General features: G+C 43.0%; 1 protein-coding gene across 4 annotated transcripts in view; it reads left to right on the top strand.

The window, feature by feature from the left end:
* The first annotated feature begins 333 nt into the window (after nucleotides 1-333).
* mast3a (microtubule associated serine/threonine kinase 3a) overlaps nucleotides 334-25,119 on the top strand; it is a 35,416-nt gene continuing 10,630 nt past the window's right edge. Inside the window, exons 1-18 of one of the 4 annotated variants that reach the window (XM_020045535.3) lie at nucleotides 334-724; nucleotides 2,112-2,143; nucleotides 9,950-10,038; nucleotides 10,744-10,816; nucleotides 13,593-13,613; nucleotides 13,766-13,844; nucleotides 15,456-15,613; nucleotides 18,150-18,225; nucleotides 18,380-18,589; nucleotides 20,020-20,121; nucleotides 20,274-20,406; nucleotides 21,989-22,062; nucleotides 22,233-22,318; nucleotides 22,592-22,800; nucleotides 23,372-23,510; nucleotides 24,159-24,291; nucleotides 24,474-24,639; nucleotides 24,931-25,032. In XM_020045535.3, coding sequence (XP_019901094.3) covers nucleotides 686-724; nucleotides 2,112-2,143; nucleotides 9,950-10,038; nucleotides 10,744-10,816; nucleotides 13,593-13,613; nucleotides 13,766-13,844; nucleotides 15,456-15,613; nucleotides 18,150-18,225; nucleotides 18,380-18,589; nucleotides 20,020-20,121; nucleotides 20,274-20,406; nucleotides 21,989-22,062; nucleotides 22,233-22,318; nucleotides 22,592-22,800; nucleotides 23,372-23,510; nucleotides 24,159-24,291; nucleotides 24,474-24,639; nucleotides 24,931-25,032 — 1,921 coding nt within the window. In that variant the 5' untranslated portion in view covers nucleotides 334-685. Of the gene's footprint in view, nucleotides 725-2,111; nucleotides 2,144-6,515; nucleotides 6,982-9,949; nucleotides 10,039-10,743; nucleotides 10,817-13,592; nucleotides 13,614-13,765; nucleotides 13,845-15,455; nucleotides 15,614-18,149; nucleotides 18,226-18,379; nucleotides 18,590-20,019; nucleotides 20,122-20,273; nucleotides 20,407-21,988; nucleotides 22,063-22,232; nucleotides 22,319-22,591; nucleotides 22,801-23,371; nucleotides 23,511-24,158; nucleotides 24,292-24,473; nucleotides 24,640-24,930; nucleotides 25,033-25,119 lie in introns of those variants that run through there. The other 3 variants (XM_020045534.3, XM_020045533.3, XM_020045536.3) reach the window with 3 other exon arrangements.

Here is a 25,119-nt window from a genome sequence, read left to right on the forward strand (position 1 = left end):
GATCAGTCTCTGACTGCTTTTCTTTTATAGCCATGGGGCTGATGGCCATGAGAGGTGTGATTTGCAAATTTAAATTTTCTGTGACTGCCTATTGGCAGAGGGGTAAACCAATAGGAGCGAAGCCCCTATGGTCAAAGCTCAACTCAGAACTGGAGTTACAAAAGTAACTATTGATACAGGGTATGCTATGTTGTTTATCAACATTAACTTTTTAACTGACTTGCTTTTGCTCTTTTTATGGTAACACAGAAATGACTGTACATAGGCTAGGAAATGTACAAATAGTGGATTATTCTGATTTAAAACTGCATATCCTGCAACCCTGATAAAAAAAAATCCGCAAGACTAACTTCAACAAGTGTGCCAGGGTCAGAAAAATGTTGGACGAGCTAATAGGCTGAAATATTCTATATAGAGGCCAAGCTGAATGAGCACTGTGCCACCCTAGGCGCTTTTGTCTTTAGACCCTCCCTGCACATTAATTCCCTCACCGCTGGTCAGGTGACCCCGCGACTGGCAATTAAACAAAATCGTCGGTTTTTTGATGAAACCATGAATCCCGCCGGTACCAGACGTTTGTTGAGCTCCCATTCAGACTCTGCAATGAGTAGGAGACAAGAGGACGCAGTGTGATTGGAATTACATTGTGAAAAAGGACCAGCGTAATTCTCTAAATTATTTCATAATGGACGAGCCAAACATTCTGAGACGTCGTGGACTGCAGGTAAAAACATGATTAAAAACATAAGCATGTAATAACATTAAAATGCTGTTCCTTGCAGTCATGTTTCGTATGTATGATAGGTGACACAAATGACCCGTTTAAGAATAAACGTACTGTATTTTTCTCTCTTTCTCGCACACTTAAGGTTTTTTTTTTATTGTGATTTGCTATTAATCGAATAAACGAAAACGGTTAGACGGGTTACAGTGGGCGCATATTTCGGCCCCTCAAAGACAGTTCTCACAAATGGTATCGCAAATGATTGATATCCAGATAAAATTGCATCTCATTTGTTTTGCAACATTGTTTTGAAATGGTAATGAATAGGTTTCGGGACAGAATATTGTTGTACACATTAATGACGGGTGAGTTTTAGTAGGCGGTGGCACTATAAGGCGCGTTTTTGGAGGTGCAAAGTGAATATATTTAATACATACTGCATATTTAACCCGACCGTTTTTGTTTTTAGATGGTATACATTTTCTACAGACCGTACTCTACAAAACAAAGGGCATTGTCATAACAATGATTATGGCTCCATGCTGTATTGCCTACCCAAGCTTCTAGACCCAGATTGGGTACACAATCTCCTAGACTATATTTCCACAACACTAATAGGTTGCTGTGGTGATTTGGGCGTTGAGCTCTATCGGATTCAGGGATGTGTGGTTAGTAGAAAGGCTTCCTTTTTTGTCCACTTATGTCCTTCAGGTATAGATGAGTAAATCCTAGTCCTCCTAACGGAGGGATATGTATTATTATTTTTTTAAACCAATTGCTCAGAGGCTTAACTGTTAAAAAAAACCTTCACTGTTGGCTCAGACATTGAAGTGGACATTTGTATTTCCATTCTATTATATTGATTGGTTCTTCCTCCTAATAACTTGCAGTTTTGATATGATTGCTGATTAATATGCTGCGTCATGTTTACATAAAGATTCAAAATTAATATGTAGCCTATTTTCTGGTTGAAAAAACACTGAGGCACAGGGTGTTGTATGTGCTATGTACATTCATTTAATATGGGTCTACGCGCAGCCATAAGTGTAAAAACGTAGGAACGACAACGTTCAGTGAGAGCTATATATTTTTCACATAACAGGAGGTGAATGAACCGCAGAGGACATGCTATGACGAATGCGTGCATATAGTACTTTAGCGCTGGTTCTGCATAACTGGCTACGGTTTTTAAGCATGAACCATATTCGGTGTGACGGGGATTTGAAAGAATAATCCGAGGCCGCCTCCGTCAATCAATGTTTTAATTTAGTTTCAGGGAAATTATCCCTTTGGGTCCATCCTTCTGGGATTAAATGTGCATATCAACCTATCCACCGTCGCTGCCTTTGTCACCGTTTTTATTGAACGTGTCTTTTTTTAATTCCAGAAAGAGCTGAGCCTTCCACGAAGAGGGAACGTGTAAGTATCTCTGAAGAGCACCCCTGGTTATCCTTACTCTCGTGACACTATTGCATTCAAAACCATGTACTGTCATAAAATGTTGTTATCAGTCAAACAGTTTAATCACAGAAGCAGACATTTACTTGGTGCTTTCACATGAGGAAACGCCTCTTTTAAAGATGCTTGTGAATTGTCCATGGGAGTACGTCCATGGGAGTATGTCTCAACTCCAGGATGCTGGCCTTTCCACCCACAATCTTCCTCTGTCCAGTGTCTGTGTTATTTTGCCCATCTTAATCTCTTCTTTTTATTGTCTGGGATCTGGCTTTTTCCTTGCAACTCTGCCAAGAAGGCCAGCATCCCGGAGTTGCCTCTGTTGACGTTGAGACTGGTGTTTTGCGGGTACTATTTGTTGAAGCTGCCAGTTGAGGACATTGGAGGTTTCTGTTTCTCCAACTAGACACTCTAATGTATTGGTCCTCTTGCTCAGTTGTGCACCGGGGCCTCCCACTCATTCTACTCCGGTTAGAGCCAGTTGGCACTGTTCTGTGAAGAGAGTAGTACACAGCGTTGTAAGAGATCTTCAGGTTTTTTTTTAATTTCTTGCATAGAAAAGCCTCAGAACAAGAAGAGACTGATGAGTTTCAGAAGAAAGGTCTTTGTTTCTGGCCATTTTGAGCCTGTAATAAAACCCACAATTGCTGATGCTCTAGGTACCTAGTCTAAAAAAGGCCAGTTCTACTGCTTCTTTAATCAGCACAATGGTTTTCAGTATTGCTAACATAATTGAAAAAGTGTTTTCTAATGAGCTTTTTGAAAAGATTAACTTGTATTAGCAAACAGAACGTGCCATTGGAACACAGGACTGACTTTTGCTGATAATGGCCCACTGTATGCCTATGTTGATATTCCATTAAAAATGACCTGTTTCCAGTTACACTAGTCATTTACAACATTAACAATGTATATACTGTATTTCTGTTAAATTTCATGTTATTTTAAGGGCCTTTATTTTTCCTAAAACAAAGTGACCTCAAAAGTTTGTACTGTACTGTATTATATACCGTATTGATTATATCTTTTCATGTGACAACACTGAAGAAATGACACTTAGCTACAATGTAAAGTAGTGAGTGTACAGCTTGTATAAAAGTATACATTTGCTGTCCCCTCAAAATAACTCAACACACAGCCATTAATGTCTAAACCGCTGGCAACAAAAGTGAGTACACCCCTAAGTGAAAATGTCAAAATTTGGCCCAATTAGCTATTTTTGCTCCCCGGTGTCAGGTGACTTGTTAGTGTTACAAGGTCTCAGGTGTGAATGGGGAGCAGGTGTGTTACATTTGGTGTTATCACTCTCACACTCCCTCATACTGGTCACTGGAAGTTCAACATGGCACCTCATGGCAAAGAACTCTCTGAGGATCTGGAAAAAAAGAATTGTTGCTCTACATAAATATGGCCTAGGCTATAAGAAGATTGCCAAGACCCTGAAACTGAGCTGCAGCACGGTGGCCAAGACCATACAGCGGTTTAACAAGACAGGTTCCACTCAGAACAAGCCTCGCCATGGTCGACCAAAGAAATTGAGTCCACCTGCTCAGCATCATATCCAGAGGTTGTCTTTGGGAAATAGATTTATGAGTGCTGCCAGCATTGCTGCATAATTTGAAGGGGTGGGGGGTCAGCCTGTCAGTGCTCACTGACACCGCACACTGCATCAAATTGGTCTGCATGGCTGTTGTCCCAGAAGGAAGCCTCTTCTAAAAATGATGCACAAGAAAGCCTGCAATCAGTTTGCTGAAGACAAGCAGACTAAGGACATGGATTACTGGAACCATGTCCTGTGGTCTGATGAGACCAAGATAAACTTATTTGGTTCAGATGGTGTCAAGCGTGTGTGGCGGCAACCAGGTGAGGAGTACAAAGACAAGTGTGTCTTGCCTACAGTCAAGCATGGTGGTGGGAGTGTCATGGTCTGGTGCTGCATGAGTGCTGCCGGCACTGGGGAGCTACAGTTCATTGAGGGAACCATGAATGCCAACATATACTGTGACATACTGAAGCAGAGCATGATCCCCTCCCTTCGGAGACTGGGTCGCAGGACTGTATTCCAACATGATAATGACCCCAAACACACCTCCAAGACGACCACTGCTTTGCTAAATAATCTGGGGGTAAAGGTGATGGACTGGCCAAGCATGTTTCCAGACCTAAACCCTATTGAGCATCTGTGGGGCATCCTCAAATGGAAGGTGGAGGAACGCAAGGTTTCCAACATCCACCAGCTCCGTGATCTCGTCATGGAGGAGTGGAAGAGGACTCCAGTGGCAACCTGTGAAGCTCTGGTGAACTCCATGCCCAAGAGGGTTAAGGCAGTGCTGGGAAATAATGGTGGCCACACAAAATATTGACACTTTTGGCCCAATTTGGATATTTTCACTTAGGGGTGTACTCACATCTGTTGCCAGCGGTTTAAACATTAATGGATGTGTGTTGTGTTATTATGAGGGGACAGCAAATGCACACGGTTATACAAGCTGTACACTCACTACTTTACATTGTAGCAAAGATTCATTTATTCAGTGTTGTCACATGAAAAGATATAATCAAATATTTAAAAAAAATGTCAGGGGTGTACTCACTTTTGTGAGATACTGTATATACAGATTTTATATATACACAAATGATATGGCTCATACAGCTTTTGTAAGCAAGTCAAGCAAAAGGGTCCTGTTTGAATGTGCTGTTGCTGTAATTCAGCCAACTTTCACATGATGGGAGCAATTCAGGGATGTCCCCTTTTAAATGTAGAATAATTCCATACAGAAAATATCACATGCACTGGATTCTACTACTATCTCCTGAAAACATGTCAGCCAAATCAAATACAGACAAGAATTGGCATGGTAGGTCAGCTAGGCTTTTGAAATTAGACAGGCGGAAAAACAGATCGGCTGGCAGTTATATTTGATGCTGACTACTTTACAGGAGTGACCTAGTATAGGTAAAAAGACCTGCATTTAGCCCTTAGCCCTTAGTTCTGTAAGATGTAAAGGACAGGAAGGGCTATTGTGTTGGTCAGGTCATGAATGTTGTTTGGCCAGAGTTTCTGTTGATTGTTGACACACATTCAGTCTTTGGTTTGGAGAAATGTGTATTGGCCCTCTGACCGTTGAGGCCAGACGTGGACTTAGGGTTTGGCCAAGGGGGGGGTGAAAAACATTGAATGGGCCCATATTTTATCTATAGCTGTATTTGGTATAATATACCTTGTTCTTAAGAATAGTAGGCTAAACAAAATTTCACACAAGATCAGATAGACTATGTGATGGCCTTTGTTGTCAGTTCCTGCTGAATCCCTTTCGAAAACAAAGAATAATCAATCAAATCCAAAGTAGAACAAACCTCTTCATTATTTATAAAGATTATGATGTTATAACCCTGAAGAAAATACTGTTTGACTATTGAAATCCAGTGCATAAAACGTCTTGTCACTCTTTTTTTTAAAGTAACCATTTCAGGGTAGCTAAGTCCTGTGCATCTCAGTTTGTGCTGCAACGTTTGATGAATACATCTATTTTTACTTTGTGTTAAGTTTTAAATTGAGGTCTGCGGTGGACTGAGCTGCTATTTGACGAATAGCTGGGAAGCCCAGTGTCCAATTGAAATGGGCCAGTATGGCCCAGGTAAGGTAAAGTCACTTTATTCTTGGGGAGCCCATCATTGAAACATGGTGGGAACCAAGTTCTTCCACGAACCCTTTGAAAGGGTTCTTTAACAAATAATTTGAAGAACATTTTTGTGTTGATTTTTAAGTGGCTCGGTTGTTTGTATGGCTCTGAGTAACAAGAATAGTTTGCGATGGCCTTTTAAATTTTTCATTTGAGAGCTTTTAGTGGTTCCCCTATAGTTTCAAAGTAAAGGATACTCCATGAATCTTATTTTAAGGATTTAAGGATAAAATAATGGTTTGGCGTGGATACCTCTGAGGGAAACTGTGATCTCTTGAATTCGCATAGCCCACGTGTGGCGGTAACGTAGGGCGGTACAATTTGATATGACAAATATAGGGAAAGGACGATTATTAGAGAATAAACAAGCACCGAATTGCTGAAAATAAGACCACGTAAAAAATGAGTGACATTTCTCTTACGTGGTTTTGGATTTAGCCCAGGCCTAGTTTGTATTCAGCTTTATTAATGTCCCGGGTTTTTAAAGTTAGCTAAAGCTAATGTTAACAATTTGTCTGACCCTCTTTCAAATAATTTTTATAATGTTAAACACTACAGTACATTCGATTGATTTAAATCCAGAAACCGTAGGTTTCGGTAAAACCCATCTTTTCACACAGCGCAATGACAACTTCCTCCTCTCGGTGTCAATCCCTCCTCCAACCGATGGGCAGACACAATCTGCGCGGTGTTGTTAGCTGTTGCTGAAAACTTTGTAGCGTGTCAGTAAACATGTTTTTGCTAATTTAGACAAATTCCACAATATAGTCCGCGAAAGACAATGATTGTGCTCCAAAAAATTCGCAGGGAAGAAGTAAAGTGATGTGGGTGTTCGTCTACAGCTCGTTACTTGCCTAAAATGCCACGATATGGAAATAGATAGCGCCAATGCCAACCCTTGTCGGAGTTTCTGGTTTCGGACACCGAGTACTCTTCCCAACATTTCAGACGAAGTAACAGCTATGCTTTTCAAGATATAGTTGACTTTTTCCAAACGTGATACAAATATTACTTTGCATCCGTCTAATTCGTCATGTCAGATCAGAATTACTACTGGACCGTCCTGCCCAGTTACAAAACAAGTTTTGTGACTGGGGCCATGATGAAAAGATCAAAAAGGTAATTTGAATTTGTTCTATATTTCAATCATTCAGACTAAGTCAGTAGAGCATTTATGGTTGTTTCGCGCAACGGGAAACCTATTTCAGAGCATGTTGGATTTCGATTGTCTGAGTCAAAGGTTTATTCATCAGACCGCAGGATTGTCGCAATTCTTGGAACATTACGTCGTGTCTTCAAAATGCAATTTTTTGCTGATGATTCTCTTCAATTACAGAGTAACTTTTCATTCACAAAAGCACAACAAATTGGTCTTTGTTTTCATGTTTTTGTTCAGCCTGGGTTCTCGTTGTGGTTGCCTTACAGTAGCCTGTGTCGGCTTACATCCGCCCTATTTTTTTGATAGAGAAACGTGGCCATTGTAGACTATGCAGTTATTGTTGCCTAGCTATCTGTGTATTGTCTTGTAGAAGACGCAGCTGTCCACAGGGACGCTGTGTTCTTGATGTAGAAAGCGCACAACTTCATCGTTACCACCGCAGTGTAGCCTATGCAATTCAATATTTTGTATTCACATACATACCCTTGGTTTCTATTTAAGTCAATTGAAAAACATCAAGAAAAACATTGCGTTGCATGCTTCTGGGCTGCCTATACTTCCCTAAACATATTTATGTTTAGGCATTTGTAGAATGAGGCTGGCGTTAGTGGTCAAATCACAATACAAATCTCAGTGTGACTGATGGCAGTGTCAACAGCCAAGCATTCATTCACCACAACCTGTTTGTTTATGACAAATCCCTGCCTCCTCATTGTACTTCCTTATGCATGGCACTGTGCAAAGTCCCTACAAGCAATAGGTTTCAGCTTGTTGATAAACACATCAAACAATGTCTGACCCTTTTAGATGTCTGTTACTCCCAGTCAACTGAAGCATATAACAGACAGTGATGAGTGTCAAACTTTGCACCAGTGATAAAATGCAAGGCCAAATGATAGACTGCATCCAGAGACTTGAGTACAGAAGTTGAGGCATGCATATATCGCCATAATGTAGTAGCAACATAAAAGTTGATTTCACAACATATTTTCTATGCGGACGTGACAGACATAATTTATTCCTATAAAATAAACAAATGTTTAATGTTTACCCTTTTCACCAACTTGTTTTTAAAAGATACATTTTCATCGAACCAAATTCCAAGGAAACAGCACATTCCATAAAATAACCATTTAAGGTCTTCATTTTAGGGTCCTCCAAAGCTAGATTTTGTGATGTAGAAAACGGCATGTCCTTATATTGGTGCTAAATGCAAATAAAACGATGTTCCATAATGTATTTTTGTATCAGTTGGAAATCAGACTGCTTGTGCAAAAGCACAATTTCTTAGTTATGGATTTCATTAATGTATGAGCAATATAGGACAATGTAGGAACATGGTACCCTGTGAAACTCCTTTGTGGACGTGGAGAAATGTAAATTAAATTCCATCAGCTACAATGTCCTGTGTACTGTCACTCATGTAATTTTGAAACCAGGGCCAAATTTCCTTGGCCAGGCCCAATGAAGACAGCTTTTTCAATAAGATTGAGTGATCTGCTGTATCAAATGCCTTCGACAGGTCAAAAAACAAAGCAACTTCTCTTAATTGCTCATCTAAGGCATTGGCAACATCATTTACATCTAGTCTAGTTGCTGAGGTAGTACTGTGCCTAGGTCTAAAACCAGATTGAGATCTGTTCAAAATGCAATTTTCAGAGAAAAAGGAATACATGTTTATTTATCAATTCCTCCAGGATTTTAGAACTGGTTGAGAATTTAGAGGGCAACTAGTGTCCCCCACCCTTATACATTGGGAATACATGAGCAGTTTTACTGACCTTGCTGCTCCAGAGATAATTGGAGCAGCAATTACCAATAAGCCTGGATTTTGCATATCAGCCCCTGTGGTTTTCTTAGTGTCTATTACTAGCAATGAATCAAGGACCTCTTTTTCAGTGTACAGACTCAGCAAAAACCCTTGTCACTTGTTCGTGCACAAATATTCAGTTTTTTTTTGTGTTCTATCATTTATTCCTGTCGTTTGTGATAGGTATAGAGTTTATTTTCCCCAAGAAGATCAACTGCTGCAATAAAGTGGCAATTAAAAACATCAGCAAAAGCATTTTGATCAGTAGTGTGTACGGAGTCCAATGCTATATTTTTGAAAGTGTGGTAGCGCCTCTGTTGTTATGGGTTTTTACTGTTTTCCAGAATTTTGAATCACATCTGTTAAATATTGTTAAATATATTATACTTAGTTTTCTCAATGTCTTAAGTCTGCCAGTCCAAAATATTTATGGCATCTGCCTGTGCCACATTTATTTTATGTGCACATATAGAAAACAGATAAGGGATTGCTAGTGCTGTTGAGTGCTTTGGTTGTGATTTGATTTAATCTTGATTAGATTTTTTTTTTAAATTAGATTTTTTCTTTTTCAAATTGCCAAAGTTAGATGAGTAGTGGGTTCATTATATACTTCTTGTCATTATTTGATCTCATGTTCAGGCCATTAAAGCAGATATCCCAGTGCATGTCTCTAGGTTCAGGGCATGAATCCGATCTCCATGCCGACCCAAAAATGTCAAGTTCTGTTCTCATCTAAGTGTCTCAATTATTTTCGGTCACTGCCAACAAGATGATGGCATTGATATTACAGTGGCGTTGTGGCAGAAAAACAACTGTGCTACCTCAGAAACAAATGAACTCAAAATGGTTTCCGTCTCATCTGTAAATCCACCCGGGCCATAGAGACGTGGGCACAAACGCCTGGAGGCCCTGTGGCCCTCCAATAGCAGACACAGAGTGTCCAGTTTTTCAATGCAGCATTTTAATTACATTTTCTTTTACCGTTATTCCAAAAATACGTTCTCAATGTTCACAACACCAGTGTGTTATAATCAATCCCCAATATCTCCACTCTTATCTTCGTTTACTGTGTCGTGAAAAAAAAGATAACAGTTTTTATATCTCCCCCACACACACAGTTGCCGTAACAACAAGAGGCGGAGTCTGGCGGTCGGGACCCCGTCACCTACGCTCTCGCGACCACTCTCGCCTCTCCCCCTCACCGCAGGTAGGCATTGTCGTTGGCCGCCACCACCCGCCACTCAACATGCTGTACCTGACAAATCAGTGCTGGATAAACACACGGCAGGCCAATGAACATGTGACAGAGAAGAGGTAGCAAACCAATGTGACCTTTCCAGTTCAGTATGCTGGCAGAGCACAATGCACACAGGCAAAAGAACCACATGATGACAATGTGTTAAGAGATTTTTTTTCTTCTTCTCAGACAGACAAATAAAAAGAAAGGCTTCGACTGACCTCGCTTAAGCGACTGGTTTGTTCTGTTTTGAAGCTGTAGAATCCCATAATGCTTATGCTCATATTGCTTGAGGGTTCTGTATCGCTTCAGGGGGTGGAACATTTATACTGTAGACGTGGTGAAGGAAATCGTTTAAGTTTGGTTGTTGATTGACACAGATGCCTGTTATCCTCTTTTATTTATAGAAAGCTGGTAGGCAAGCTAATCAGGTTGCCCCGACAGTTTATAGAAGTTGAGCGCTGTGGAGGGAGATAGGCCTATCACAATAAACATCTACAGACCGCATGCTCATAAATATGCACATTTATTTTTATTGAATGCAGCTCCACCTGACACTGATTAACATGTAGGTCGGCATATTCTTGGCTCGTGCGTCACTTAGTCATAACTATATTTATTTATTAAAAAAATCTCTTCTGAAAAAACACTGACATTGTCTAATTGTTGTTATAGCTGGAAGTAGTCCCCAAGAAAGCCCCCGAAATGTCTCCTCTAGTGCCTCAGCCAACTTCCAATTTGCGCGCAGGTAAGGAAAGATCTTTTTCACTGTACTTTTTCATCTTGTTGGTATTATGGAAACAATTTCATCTCATTAAAAAGCGGGAGCACAATTCACACACACACACTCTAGACCGAGATCTTAAATATTGCATTTTGCATCCAAATGTAATGGCACAGTAGGTAATCTGCTCGTCTATGACCGCATCAATGAATCAAAAAACCATGTTAGCAGAGAGGGCCGTGTTTTTACGTTGAAACCAGCCAAATGGCTCAAGGCCCACTCAAGGAAAATGGGACTTGGCATTAGTCTGCGCAACTAAATGCAGAGTAAGGCAACATAGCGCACGCTTATTACTCAGTGCTGTCATTCCGACGCAATACAGAATGCGCTTCTACCGAGTCTATCGCGCTTTATTGGGGGCAAGCGCAGTAGTAGTGGGAGGATAGACTGTGGTAACCGTGCAACCCAGTTGTGCTGCTGAGCATTGAGGCAGTGGCGTTTACAGTGCTGTTATCAGTGTTACTCACCATAAGCCCCAGGGAGGAGTGGGGTAAATCACATGGAGAATTTTAGCTGGGCGCACGTTTCCATCGACTTACACATGCCTGAATTTGCTGACGTACCTGAGATGCCAGTGTGGAAAGTTTATGTGGCTGCAGTGTGTAAAATATTGTGCCGGAGTAGTTGTTAGTACTCGAACTGCGGCGTGGTTGTGGCCAAGGCAATGGGCCCATGTTGAAATCCTTGTTTGAAGGCTGTTCACTTCCCCAATTGGGGTTTGTTAGAAAACATATATAGGGAATAATCTTTACGATTGAAATTGTGCTGAAATATATTTTGAATGACAATATATATATTATCGTACAGCTATTTTTAGAACTGCTGGACGAAACCAAAAATCTAACCGCAATCTCCACCGTTCTGGCGGTGGTGAGATTCATTTTATACCGTGTAAGACATGACCCCTGGGCAACACCCCGTTGTACTTCGCAAACATCAAAGCAGTGAGTCACTCACGCAGGCTCACACTACAACAAACCTCACGCGTGAACCGGTTAATGTTCTAATCCAGGCACTGGTCATCTCACGCCTGGACCTCTGCAACTCACTGTTGGTATGGATCCCTGCTTGTGCCACCAAACCTTTTGCAACCTATTTTGGACACTGCCTGGTGTTCAACCATATCCGCCATTCGCTCGGCGCAGTCAAGTGTTTCCCGTTACTGCTCACCCGTCCGCTACACGACCACAGTGCTCGGTACAGAGCAGCAAGGGGAACTAACCCAGCCTTCAGGCAATGAACAGGCCCCCACATCCCTACCCAAAGTCTCTGATCTGCCACCTCTGGTCTCTTGGCTGTCCCCTGCCGATCGGAGGGGAGCTCGCGCTCAGCCCAGTAAAACCTCAGCGGTGGAACTATCTGCCCATTAAATCCCTTGACTCCCTTTCCATTTCCCCAAAAAGCTCTGGAACCAACCTTCTGGAACCAAAAATATGAATCGAGGTTTTTCCATAAAACAAAAATCAGACCGTGTGTGTCTGAACAGAAGCTATTCAAATGCAAACTCTTTCCGCTGAATGCTCCATGAAAACGAGGACCTACAGGGTTACTGAAAATACTTCCAACTCATCAACAAACCGCTCCCTGGCATTGTCTCCTTTCTCCCGGTGTGCCTCAGCCACAGAACAGTCCCTGATGGGTTGGAGCATGTCCATGTCACACATACAACCAAAGCTGTTGTGCGGGTTTAGGCTGAGGCTTCATAACAACATTCATAATGGGTGTCGTGATTACATTTATTTTCTCTCCAGCTATCGGATTAATTTTCATTCGGAGCGTGTAGCCACCCTAACGCAGCAAGTGTATCCATTCGTCTTGGGTTTTTCCGTTATGCTATCTCTGCTCCCCAGATAGGCCCAGAGTAGAGGTTAAAGGACTGCATGGTGCCAGTGGATTTAGTTAGGATAAATGCCATTTTCACATTATAATTAAGGAGCATTAAAAATCCTGTTCTTTATTTACATAGTGATGCATTGTTTCCTTCCCCTTGTTCATCAGCCGCTGCCCCCAACCCCCCAAGCTTTTAACTTCCTTTATTTCCGTTTTTGTCTTGCTAACACACAAGAAACACATGTTCTGGATCATTCAACAAACATTCTTACTTGTCAGCATCCCTGCGGCGATGCAACAACAGTTAAAATGATCAAATAAAGTATAAATTAAATCGTGTTATGAAATGGCTAGTAGTTATAACATAGTAGCACATATAGTGGGTTTGCATAGGGTGAAGTGGTAAGTACAGTAATTAGTCTGAGTCAGAGTGTTGTTTTTGTCGGCAGCAGTTAGGACGTCTCTGTGGCAGAAATGTTGTTGGGCGGGTGGGAGGAGTGTGATTGCAAGAAAGAAGCCGTCCCTGACTCTGGTGTGATACAGACCCATTCTGTATGGCGGTTTTGCAGGGCGTTGTTGTGGTCCTTTCTGATGATGCAGGCCTTCGTCGGGGCCTTGTTCAAAGTGAAAAAGTGAAATGAACATTGTCCTCTCACATGATTTCTTCTGAATAAAATGCTTAGGCGGTTACCTAAGGATTAATAAGCTGAATCTTTTATTTTTGATGTGTGGTATTAAGCCGAAGCCATTGTGTTCATGGCTTTTGTAGGTTGATAACGACTTGGCAAGTGTTCAGCACCTTTAGTTCAGGCTGGGAGCTGTCAAGGTGAAGCAGGTTTATGATTGCTTCATTGTGTAACTGGTTGTTGGTTCTCTTTCTCTGTCTCTCTGTCATAATGTCATGAACCAGTCACCTGGCCCGCACAGAAAGGTAGGAAAATATTTTATAATTGTTTTGTTCAATGTTCAATGTTACCTCTTGTAAACACATTCAAAATCATTTGGTAGTGTTTCATGGCTTGATCACTGAAGGATAGAATGGTCATTTCAAAGCTCTCACTTGTTTTTTCATTGTTCCTTCAGGGCGGATGGGCGAAGATGGTCGGTGGCCTCAGTTCCCTCGTCTGGATACGGTACTAACCCTCCCAGCTCCTCCGTTTCTGTAAGTGGTTTCTATCATCCTGATTTACAATATTTAAACCGTTGTTCCTCAAAGAACAGGAATAACAAACACAACTTGAAGTCGTTATTTTTAAGATGAAATTGCCAACCTTGTTTTGGTAAAATCTTTTAAATCAAACTTCATTTGTCTTGAATTTGGCAGTTTCTAGTGCATTAATATTTTTTAAACTTTTTAAAATTGAGTTCAACTCATGCTCTTATAACAATGTTAAAAGTGAATATTTTATATTTATTTTCTAAATTGCGGAGAACAAGAGTCACCTCATGGGAGAACAGTAATACTGATGAAATGGCTTGTAAGCCCGCCTCGTCTATCTTAAGGTTTTCATCAGTGTTTTTGGCTTGAGGCAACAACGGTAGAACTGAATATGACAGCAACGTGGACAGATGACTACTTGGTATAAAAAATGTAAAAAAAAGTGCAGTGACGTATTCATTAAAAGCCACGAATGACCTAATTTGAAATGATCTTTTCATTGCGGCTCGGGACATTGCCTGGTGGCGTTTCTTTTTCCCAGTACCATTTCAGTGTGCATTTTTTGTTTTGTTTCTACCAGCTTGACATTACTTGTCTCTTATTTGTTTGAGTGGAAAGCTTGGAAGCACAGGAATATGCAGAGGTAGCCTAGGTTAGTAATGAACTCTACACCTGTGGAAAAACTGTGGAGCCTCCAGCCTGAGAGATTCATTGGGTGACATTGCAGATTTCCTGGTGCATCAGTGTATACAGGAAGTCAAACCAAGGGCAACCAAATCTGTCAGCTATGTCTGGCTCTGGGTCTTGTCATTATTATTTTTTTTGACTTTTCAAATGACACCCCAGACAGCAAACAAACAAGGCCCATTCTATCCAGACCCCTATGTCTGGGCTTTGATTTTTCTATGGCTAAATGCGTGGCCTAGGCGGTGAGGTCATTCTCTCCCCTCCCACACAATGCCCCATTCAGTGCCCTGTGTCAGTGAACTCTTTATGTAGTGCCAGGCACGGACGCCTCTCCAGTTTCCTTCTTGGAGCGTTTCTCTGGTCAGATGAGCCTCGAATCCTCTTCTCCTTCAGTGACACGCATACGTTCCACTTTGTTTGTGGGTTTTGGTTTGGCCCGTTTGGTTCTAAATTAAAATATACACAGCCAACAGCGCCTCGGGCTAACCATGAAAGGAAATACTGATTCAAACCTGATTCTACCGATTCAAAACGGATTCTAAAAACTCGCCGAATATTGTTTTTAGGCCTGAAATACAGGATGTCGTGCCTTAATGCGCAGTCCCTTGAAATTCATGTCGGAAACATTTAGTTGGCTCTATTGAAACAACAAAGACAGTTTAGCTATTAAGCATTATGTGTCTTATAGTATGTGGCATGGCGACATTGGAGCCTACTTCTGGAAACGGGTTATTTTCAGCCATGATCTAATTTATCTCCTAGTCTATCATTGTACTAAGCTAAAGTATACAATTATTTTACAAATTGGAAATAGTGTTTTGTATCTGAGAGATACTGATATCGCTCTCTGTCCAGTTTCCCTGTCTTCTGTCTCTGTCCAATGTGTGTCTCTCAGTTCAATCTCTCTCTGTTTTTCTGTCTCTCTAGTCTTCATCCTCCTCTCAGGAACTTTTGCACCAGCTGCCCTTCCAGCCCACGGCAGACGACCTTCATTTCCTGTTCAAACACTTCCGGAGCACGGAGAGCGTGCCAGATGAGGAGGGGAACCCCTCGCCCCCCGTCCGGCTACGTTCACGCAGTCTCAGGTGGGCATTCTCCCGGGGGCATTCTCACGGGGGCCTATTGCCACCCAAATAAAGTGTTGTTTATCTATGCAGTACTTCATTTAATATTACTTGGAAAACATGGCAAAAGACTTAATGAGTTTCATGTAAAGATTTTCTTTGTGACTTGCGCCGTATTATCAGTGGGTTTCTCTTTCACAATCACCTCAATAAACATCGGTTTCTGGTTTGTCTGTGCGCTCAGAGGCTTTTGCATCTACTGTGCATGAAGCAATTGAGTACTCAGACTCTGGTGGCGTCAGTGTTTGTGCCGTTACGTCACAGTGCTCTCTAGTCAGTGAGTTCGAGTGACACAGGTTTCTCCTCACAGTGACACAGGTTTCTCCCCTCAGTGACACAGGTTTCTCCCCTCAGTGACACAGGTTTCTCCCCTCAGTGACACAGGTTTCTCCCCTCAGTGACACAGGTTTCTCCCCTCAGTGACACAGGTTTCTCCCCTCAGTGACACAGGTTTCTCCCCTCAGTGACACAGGTTTCTCCCCTCAGTGACACACTTTAATCTGTTCTCTAGTAGTGGTGGTTTGAGAGCGTCTGCTGGGTCGACCTGTGGAAGTCTGGCTGCCGTTTTAGAGCGTGTCAACGATTTCTTGTTTGCTCCTTGTGGTGAAACACGTTAAACCCCAGGCAGCGTGCAATGCCTTTGTGACATTCTCCCCATGCAAATCCAAGGGGAGAATCGTTTGTACCGTGAGACCAGGCCATTTGCGTAAGTGTCACGCGCCACTACACTCAAGGTTCAGTACCCGGGGTGTTTTACAGCCAGTCGTGACCCGGGAGCACCAGGGTTACGCCTGACCCGCAGCACTCAAGCCACGCCTTTCAGCAGGTCAGTAACCTGCCAGCTGAATTCAATATTGTTAGTCGAAACAATCACAATCAGCTTGTTCTCCATAGGCTGATTGGGCTAACTTGTGGTTGAGAAAGCATTGGGGAGAGAAGCAGAGCAGCTTGACGGGGTACATCATGTAGGACACGTTCTGATTCATTTTAACCAGAAAAGGAACTAGGCAAGCCTTTTTCAGCCGGCCCATGATTAGAAGGGAGGAATTTTGTTGTCCCTGGCTGGTTTTGAGCCATGGTTTTCTATGTGTCAGTCTGTGTCTTTAACCGTTACTCTGTTTAAATAGCGGGAATGTATCTTTTACATCAGCCATTACATTTCTGCTGAAATAATGTGGGCAACAGAACGTTTCTTAACCGAACTGAAGTGTACTCTTCTACAAAGGGTGTCGTCCATACAATAACAGTTGAATAGCTAACCACTATGCTATGTGAACTACGAGGAAATTGAAAGCATTGGCTGACTCTCAAATCGTATACTTCGTACTACAACTACATACTTTGTGGATGTTGGTGAAGTACGTACTGTTTTATATGTAGTAAGCTTGTATGCCTGTATTGGGACCGATTGGGACATACTGTCTCGTCAGAAAATTGCGTCTCGACATTAGATCATTTTGTCATGCATTAACATCACGCCAAGATTGAATATTTTGCTAGACTCCATTAATCATTGTGTTAAACTGACTAATGTTTCTTATTTCTTATAATGTTTACTTCCACCACAAATTGCATCTAAGAACTATATGGCTTTTATTAGCCAGTAATAGGCCTACTAGTATCTACTTACAACTTGGAATAGTCATAATAATTGAGCAATTGCTAGCGAGACAGAAGATGAACATTACACTGCCAAAGCTATTTCATGTCATGGCACAACAACGTTTGTTTTGCTTTCATTCGTGAATGATACAATAACTATCAATATAGGTGAGGATAACTGAATCATTCGTCAAGTAAAAGGCGAGAGAATCGTGGGAACCCCTCTTTTTCTGAGCAATGGGTTGTCTATAGGCTGTTACTCCTAAAAGCATGCACACTTCGAAAATCCACCAGAAATAATCAGTCAGTCAGTAACAGACATTCGCTCTTCTTGGCCGGCTCCACTAACATGGTCTGGCGAACATAATGATGAAAAAATATTGTGGTACAGGTTGCTGAGCTTTTGGGGGGGGTTAAGCTGACAGGTCACCATCCATGTGAACATATTGCACCTAAAAAATGTGTTTGACAAGACCTTCTGAAATAATTGCATTGGAGTGCCCCTCACATAGGGGGGATATTTTCCAACATATTTTCTTAACTGCATTAATTAGGATGTTAAAATGATTGTCTACTATAAACCCCATAGTTCAGTTTAGTTAACTTTTTTGGGTTCCCTGGAAATAACGGCTGGGACAAATGTCAAGTGGTTTTGGGGATCTCCTCCATGCTGTTTTTTACTGAGCCCAACTCTCCTATCTAATAGCCCAAGTCGTGACAAAGGTTATTAAGACTCAAGACTACATAACTGTTGAACAACATTTAGCCATGAGGGGCATTTTATGTTTTTGTCTTACAGCTAAACATGCTATTATTCATCACACTCTATATTAGTGTGGTTATGTGTGCTATAATAAAGAAATTGATGGTTGTCTTCTCTTCTGTCTTCCTCCAGTCCCGGTCGAACATGTGGTACCTTTGACAATGAAATTGTAATGATGAATCACGTCTACAAAGAACGCTTTCCCAAGGTATGCATTGTTTTAGCACGTCGATTCATCCGATCATCTTTTTGAATTTTATTAATCGCCAATTAGACTATTAGGACCTTTCTGTTTTGTCGGTGAAGTGCGTTGTGACTCATTCGCAAATTGGCGTTTAAGTTAAATCTGACGTGGGTTCCAGGCCACAGCCCAGATGGAGGGCCGTCTTTTGGACATCCTCGCCGACTGCTCCCCGGACTGCCACCTCCCTCTGGCTGATGGTGTACTGGGCTTCATCCAGCACCAGCTAGTGGAACTGGCCCGCGACTGCCTGGACAAGTCCCAGATGGGCCTGGTAACCTCGCGGTACTTCATGGAGCTGCAGGAGAAACTTGAGAAGCTACTGCATGAGGTAAAGCGCTCCCGTTGCGATAGATTTCGGTGAGCATGCTCTGGGATGGAACCTCCTGGCACTGGCGTTTACCTGTGGTTGGAGCGTTGCATTTTCTAGTGATTGTTTTATTGTCCCTTTTATTATCTCTGTACTGCGTTAGAAAGGTCTGATGCAGGGAGGGTCTTGACTGTGGTCAATCTCAGTGGGGTTCAGGATGTGATGGACAGGTGTGTAACATGTAATTCTAAGGCGTGGTCGTATTGGGTCATATTAAGGTCAGTTTTTTTTTTCTTGAAGGCACTGCATCTAGCAGAATAACAAGATTTGGTGTTTACAAACTGACACTGGATTTGGCTAATATCCCACAACCATTTCTTGAATGTGATGCTAGCCGATCTGGCCTCGAACCTTGACTGGGGTGGTTAGCTTGGCGCGTAGTATTTCTAGCATAGTCTTATGAAGAGATGATTTGCATTGTTAGCAGTTTCAAACCTTGAGTGTTACTCGGTTCTCGCATTGCATGGTTTTTAGAACATTAACAGGGGGAGTTGTCGGGGGAGTTGTGGTCTTACATTAAATAGTCTCTGCCGTCTTGTTTGATTGTGTAACTGGGGCTCATTGTACAATTGTCCATAGGATCACTGCTTGTCCATTTGTGTCGTCACAAAGGAATATGTTCATTTTGTGCTTTGTTTGGCTACTATATTTGTTTTGGGCAGTGTATTTCCCCCTAGGTATAGTGAACTTGTTTAAGTATGGTGATTTGTTTCCCAAATACAGGATGCATCTCAGTGTTTTTAGGAACGCTGAGTCCTTTTATAATGGTCATTTCCCGAGACAGAAATGACTGCATTACATAACCATGCAATTGTACATTCACTTTGATGTGCTCTCAAATTAGACAGGAACGGTCTTGTCCCCTTTCACAATCGCCACTTAAGACACTCCGACATATTGCAGTGGTTATTTCTCACGCCTGGGTTCTCAGGCAGTATGTGCTGCAATACAGCTGCAATGGTTATTTTAAGCAAAATTAGTAAGTTACAACGCGATTGCAGAAGTTCTTTACCCCTATATTTGGCACATTTTGGAATAACTTCAAATGACACATACACACACACACACCGAGCCAACTACCATCCAGTCCCTTATTTAGCATTGGTTTAATGCCGTTTCATTCAAATCTATTGCAAATTTCAATGCAAAGTCAGGTGCGTCCTTGCATTTGAATTTGTGTTTCTCTACGTGTGTGTGTGTGTGTGTGCTATCAGTATGTTTTTATTTTGGAGCAAAACTTTTAGGTACATACACTTGCAAAGTGTGAACGTGTTCTCAGTGTGTTTTCCCTGACTAATTGACAGAAAAAGAAGACTTGTGTCCGAATATCCCAGATATTGTGTGTCTCTCTCTCGTGTCTCTCTCTTTATTGTTCTTGTCTTGGTCACTAGGCTTATGAACGTTCTGAGAGTGAGGAGGTGGCCGTCATCATCAAGCTGGTGAAGAAGATTCTCATTGTCATCTCGAGGCCGGCCAGGTTGCTGGAGTGTCTGGTATGATTCACACGCTGGCACCAAATCCGCCTGTCCTTCCGCCTGTTTAAATGCGTTTTCCCACCTAAATCGATGGCAACAGGACTAACATGATCTGGAATGGGGCATTTGTCATAATGTCTGACAGTCCAGTGGTGTTTTCTCCCTGGCAGGAGTTTGACCCGGAGGAGTTCCTTCATCGTTTGGAGGCAGCGGAGGGCCACGCCAGGGTGGGCCAGGTCATCAAGACTGACATCCCCCGCTACATCATCAGCCAGCTGGGTCTCAACCGGGACCCACTGGAAGGTACGGTGCCACGCCTCTTCTTCACCCCACTAGGGCTCCAGAGTGACGTAAAGAGCCTTACAGACCATGTCTCTTCACTACCTCCTTAGAAAGGTCAGCCCGCACAGACTGATGTTACTGACCTTCCCTGGGTGATCCCTGTCAGTAACTGGCCTTCCCTGGGTGATCCCTGTCAGTAACTGGCCTTCCCTGGGTGATCCCTGTCAGTAACTGGCCTTCCCTGGGTGATCCCTGTCAGTAACTGGCCTTCCCTGGGTGATCCCTGTCAGTAACTGGCCTTCCCTGGGTGATCCCTGTCAGTAACTGGCCTTCCCTGGGTGATCCCTGTCAGTAACTGGCCTTCCCTGGGTCATCCCTGTCAGTAACTGGCCTTCCCTGGGTCATCCCTGTCAGTAACTGGCCTTCCCTGGGTCATCCCTGTCAGTAACTGGCCTTCCCTGGGTCATCCCTGTCAGTAACTGGCCTTCCCTGGGTCATCCCTGTCAGTAACTGGCCTTCCCTGGGTCATCCCTGTCAGTAACTGGCCTTCCCTGGGTCATCCCTGTCAGTAACTGGCCTTCCCTGGGTCATCCCTGTTAGCTTACACTAAGTAGAAAGGATAAATATCACATCGTATCAGGCCGTTTTCAAACGGGTTGGAGTGGTATTCCATTGGCCGGTGGCCTTAACTGGTCTAAGCTGCTGTGCCTGGGTACATTTACTGTCCAGTCGCGGGTCATTTGAAGTGCAAGTCAAGTAAAAAAAGTGTGGAATCAATTACATCATTTTATTTTTTTTTATTTTCGGTCACTGATTTGGCACTTACTGTTACAAGTACATATCATTTTTATAAACCTAATGTGAAAACCCATTCAAAGGTCTCATGGAATATAGGTTTTACATACAGCAGAACACTACATTTAGGCTGCAAAGCAAAACCAAAGTTATTTTTCAGGAGAACAATTGCAAATGCACATTTTTCTCGCACACAGTTTCCACTCACAAGACCAGAACTCGATCTCAAAAACATTATAAGAACCGTTGCCCACAGGTCTGTCTTAGCGAGCTGTCTGTCTTCGTTCAAAGAGGAGATTGATAGATAAGACGTGAGCTGTAGCACACATGGGAAGGTATCTGAAGGGCTTCCACTTCCTGTTGACAAAAAGTCACCCAGTGATTTAACCATATTCACATCATAGTCTTGTGCAACACATTGGCTTGGCTTCACAGTGGCTAATCGAGTACGCGGCAATGACATGGTCTGTCTTCCATTCTGGCTCTGTAGACATGGTCCATATGGATCAATGACATGGTCTGTCTTCCATTCTGGCTCTGTAGACATGGTCCATATGGATCAATGACATGGTCTGTCTTCCATTCTGGCTCTGTAGACATGCTCCATATGGATCAATGACATGGTCTGTCTTCCATTCTGGCTCTGTAGACATGGTCCATATGGATCAATGACATGGTCTGTCTTCCGTTCTGGCTCTGTAGACATGGTCCATATGGATCAATGACATGGTCTGTCTTCCATTCTGGCTCTGTAGACATGGTCCATATGGATCAATTACATGGTCTGTCTTCCATTCCGGCTTTGTAGACATGGTCCATATGGATCAAACCAGCTCAGGACACCACGGAGCGACCTACAGGGAGAACGATGACGCCTTGGAGGTAATGTAACAAGAAACGGCTACAATGTTAGGGGGGTCGTGCTCCGTTCACCCACATGACTGTTAGACGATCATGGTGATGTTAAGCATTGTGTTAGCATAGCCCCTTTGACACGACTGATGCTCCATTTTCAGGGAGATAACGTTTTGTTCCTCAATTTTGTGTCTTAGGGCCGGGCTGCCTGCACTCCTCCTCGCAGGAAACCGTTAGAAAGTGACTTTGAGACAATCAAGCTCATCAGTAACGGGGCTTATGGGTGAGTAGGAGAGATTTCTTTCGAGCTTTCTCGGTTTCTGACCAGTTCCCGGTATCACAAACCTGGGAGGAAACTGGGGAAATGGTCTTCTGCAGTGCCGTACAGTTGGTGGAAATGTCAGTTCTACATTTCAGATGTGATAAAAATGTTTGACACCGCCCAAATGCTTGTCCAAATATGTTGTGTGCCAGATTCCCATACACCCCCTCACCCGTCTTAATTTGATCGATGATTCCTAGTCATGCTTGCTCACTTGTCTCCCCCTGGTACCAGCGCTGTGTTCCTGGTCAGACATAGGGAGACCCGGCAGCGTTTTGCCATGAAGAAGATCAACCGGCAGAACCTGATGCTGAGGAACCAGATCCAGCAGGTGTTTGTGGAGCGAGACATCCTGACCTTTGCGGAGAACCCCTTTGTAGTCTCCATGTTCTGCTCCTTCGAAACAAAACGGCACCTCTGTATGGTGATGGAGTACGTGGAGGGTATGTTTCATTTTTGGCACCTGAAGATTTATTGACCGAGAGAACCCAGCCGCTGGATAGAACCTGTGCTGGGGTTTGGATAGAACCTGTGCTGGGGTTTGGATAGAACCTGTGCTGGGGTTTGGATAGAACCTGTGCTGGGGTTTGGATAGAACCTGTGCTGGGGTTTGGATAGAACCTGTGCTGGGGTTTGGATAGAACCTGTGCTGGGGTTTGGATAGAACCTGTGCTGGGGTTTGGATAGAACCTGTGCTGGGGTTTGGATAGAACCTATGCTGGGATTTGGATAGAACCTTTTTTGGCACTAGGGATTTGAACCAGCGTGTTTCCAGTTACTGGTCTGACACTTTAACTACAAGAATTTCTGACATTAAGTTCTTCTAAACCTAATGACCCCAAAAATTCACTGTGGATGTCAAAGAAGCCTGAGGCAGAGATCAGTAGATCTGGTTGGCCGATAATGAGCTGATGTCATAGCAGCTGTAATGCTGCTGTTGTGCTGTTTGTCGAGCTGTTTCGATGCTCATTTCTGACAGCCTGTTATAGTGCGTTTCCCCGCTGTCTTCTCCAGGTGGGGACTGTGCCAACCTGCTGAAGAACATGGGTCCTCTGCCTGTGGACATGACCCGGATGTACTTCGCAGAGACTGTCTTGGCACTGGAGTACCTCCACAACTATGGCATCGTACACCGAGACCTGAAACCTGACAAGTGAGTCCGGCATCAAATGGAAAAATGGTTCAGTTTGATGGTGTTCTGCACGGTGTTCGTGATGTTGCCATTGTAACTATGTTTCAATGACAACATCGCCATGTTGTGTTTGGGAAACCGCATGGGTCGATGCTGATTCGCCGTGGTGTGTGAGACTGATACCACCAACAGGAAGTCACATCACTTTTCACTGCCAGGATTACTAGGGGTGTGCCGGGCACTCGGACAACACTAGGGTCATAGAGAATATCTTTCATTTTCTGAATACAACTATTTCATTCTATCTAATCAGGGAAAACATATTTCTGTATGTATGCTTGCCCAGGCCACTAGGTCACTAGGAAATAAAGGCAAATATAGGTATTTACATTTGATTGAAGTAGTGGAAAGAGTGGTGGGAAAGAAAGGATCACATCTTGCAAAAGTGAAAAATGGGCATCTTGGGTTTGTGATAGATTGTCGATATGAACTATACAACTTTATTTTTTTTTTACATTCATTGAACTTTTTTTTTTTTATAGCTTATACCTGATAGATGTGTATACTGGATAATATGCTTTGTGTATAGAACTTTTCATAATCCAGATTTACATTCTGTTAACTCGAGGCTAAACGATTGTGTTCCAATGTATTTTTCTTCCTGTGTAGTTTGCTGATCACATCCATGGGCCACATCAAGCTCACTGACTTTGGACTGTCCAAGATTGGCCTGATGAACATGACCACCAACCTGTATGAGGGTCACATTGAGAAGGACACCAGGGAGTTCATAGACAAACAGGTGACATGTCTCTGTCTTCTCTATCTGTCTGTCTCTGGTCTTCTCCCTCCCTGTCTGTCTGTCTCTGGCCTTCTCCCTGTCTGTCTGTCTGTCTCTGGCCTTTTCCCTGTCTGTCTGTCTGTCACTGGCCTTCTATTTTATATCATCAATCTCTTTGATTTTCTCTTGGTTCATTGTCCCAGGTGTGTGGTACTCCTGAGTACATTGCCCCCGAGGTGATCCTCAGACAGGGCTATGGGAAGCCGGTGGACTGGTGGGCCATGGGCATCATCCTCTATGAGTTCCTGGTGGGCTGTGTGCCTTTCTTCGGGGACACGCCCGAAAAGCTCTTTGGACAGGTGGTGAATGGTGAGTTGTCATTTCCTGAATGCGTAAGGTTTACCTGAAGAAAGGGGAAAAAAATTTGTAGATACTATGTTTTGATATTATTTTGTTCGTATGTTGCTTGTTACCACAGTCTTCTTGCCCTAAGCACACCCTCAGTCTTGTCTTACTCTGATGGGCACGAAAGGCACACAGTACCTGGTTTCTTTAAATGTCTACTCAGTGAGACGAGAACATCTCATCATCCTTTATGTCACAGTCTCTGGTGTCTTCGGGACATCTGGTAATTCAGTTGATCTGGTGTTTGATTGACAGACGACGTTGTCTGGCCTGAGGGTGAGGACGCCCTGCCCGCTGATGCCCAGGACCTAATCACCAGGCTGCTGAGACCGTGTCCTCTGGACCGCCTGGGGACTGGTGGGTGTCTTCTCTGATGCCTTCATAGAAATAAGTTTGGAGTTGATTGAAGCAGTTCATTCAACTTTACTTTTCTGCTGCTGTCGT

The sequence above is a fragment of the Esox lucius genome, chromosome 3, assembly GCF_011004845.1.
Source record: "Esox lucius isolate fEsoLuc1 chromosome 3, fEsoLuc1.pri, whole genome shotgun sequence".
NCBI lineage: Eukaryota > Metazoa > Chordata > Actinopteri > Esociformes > Esocidae > Esox > Esox lucius.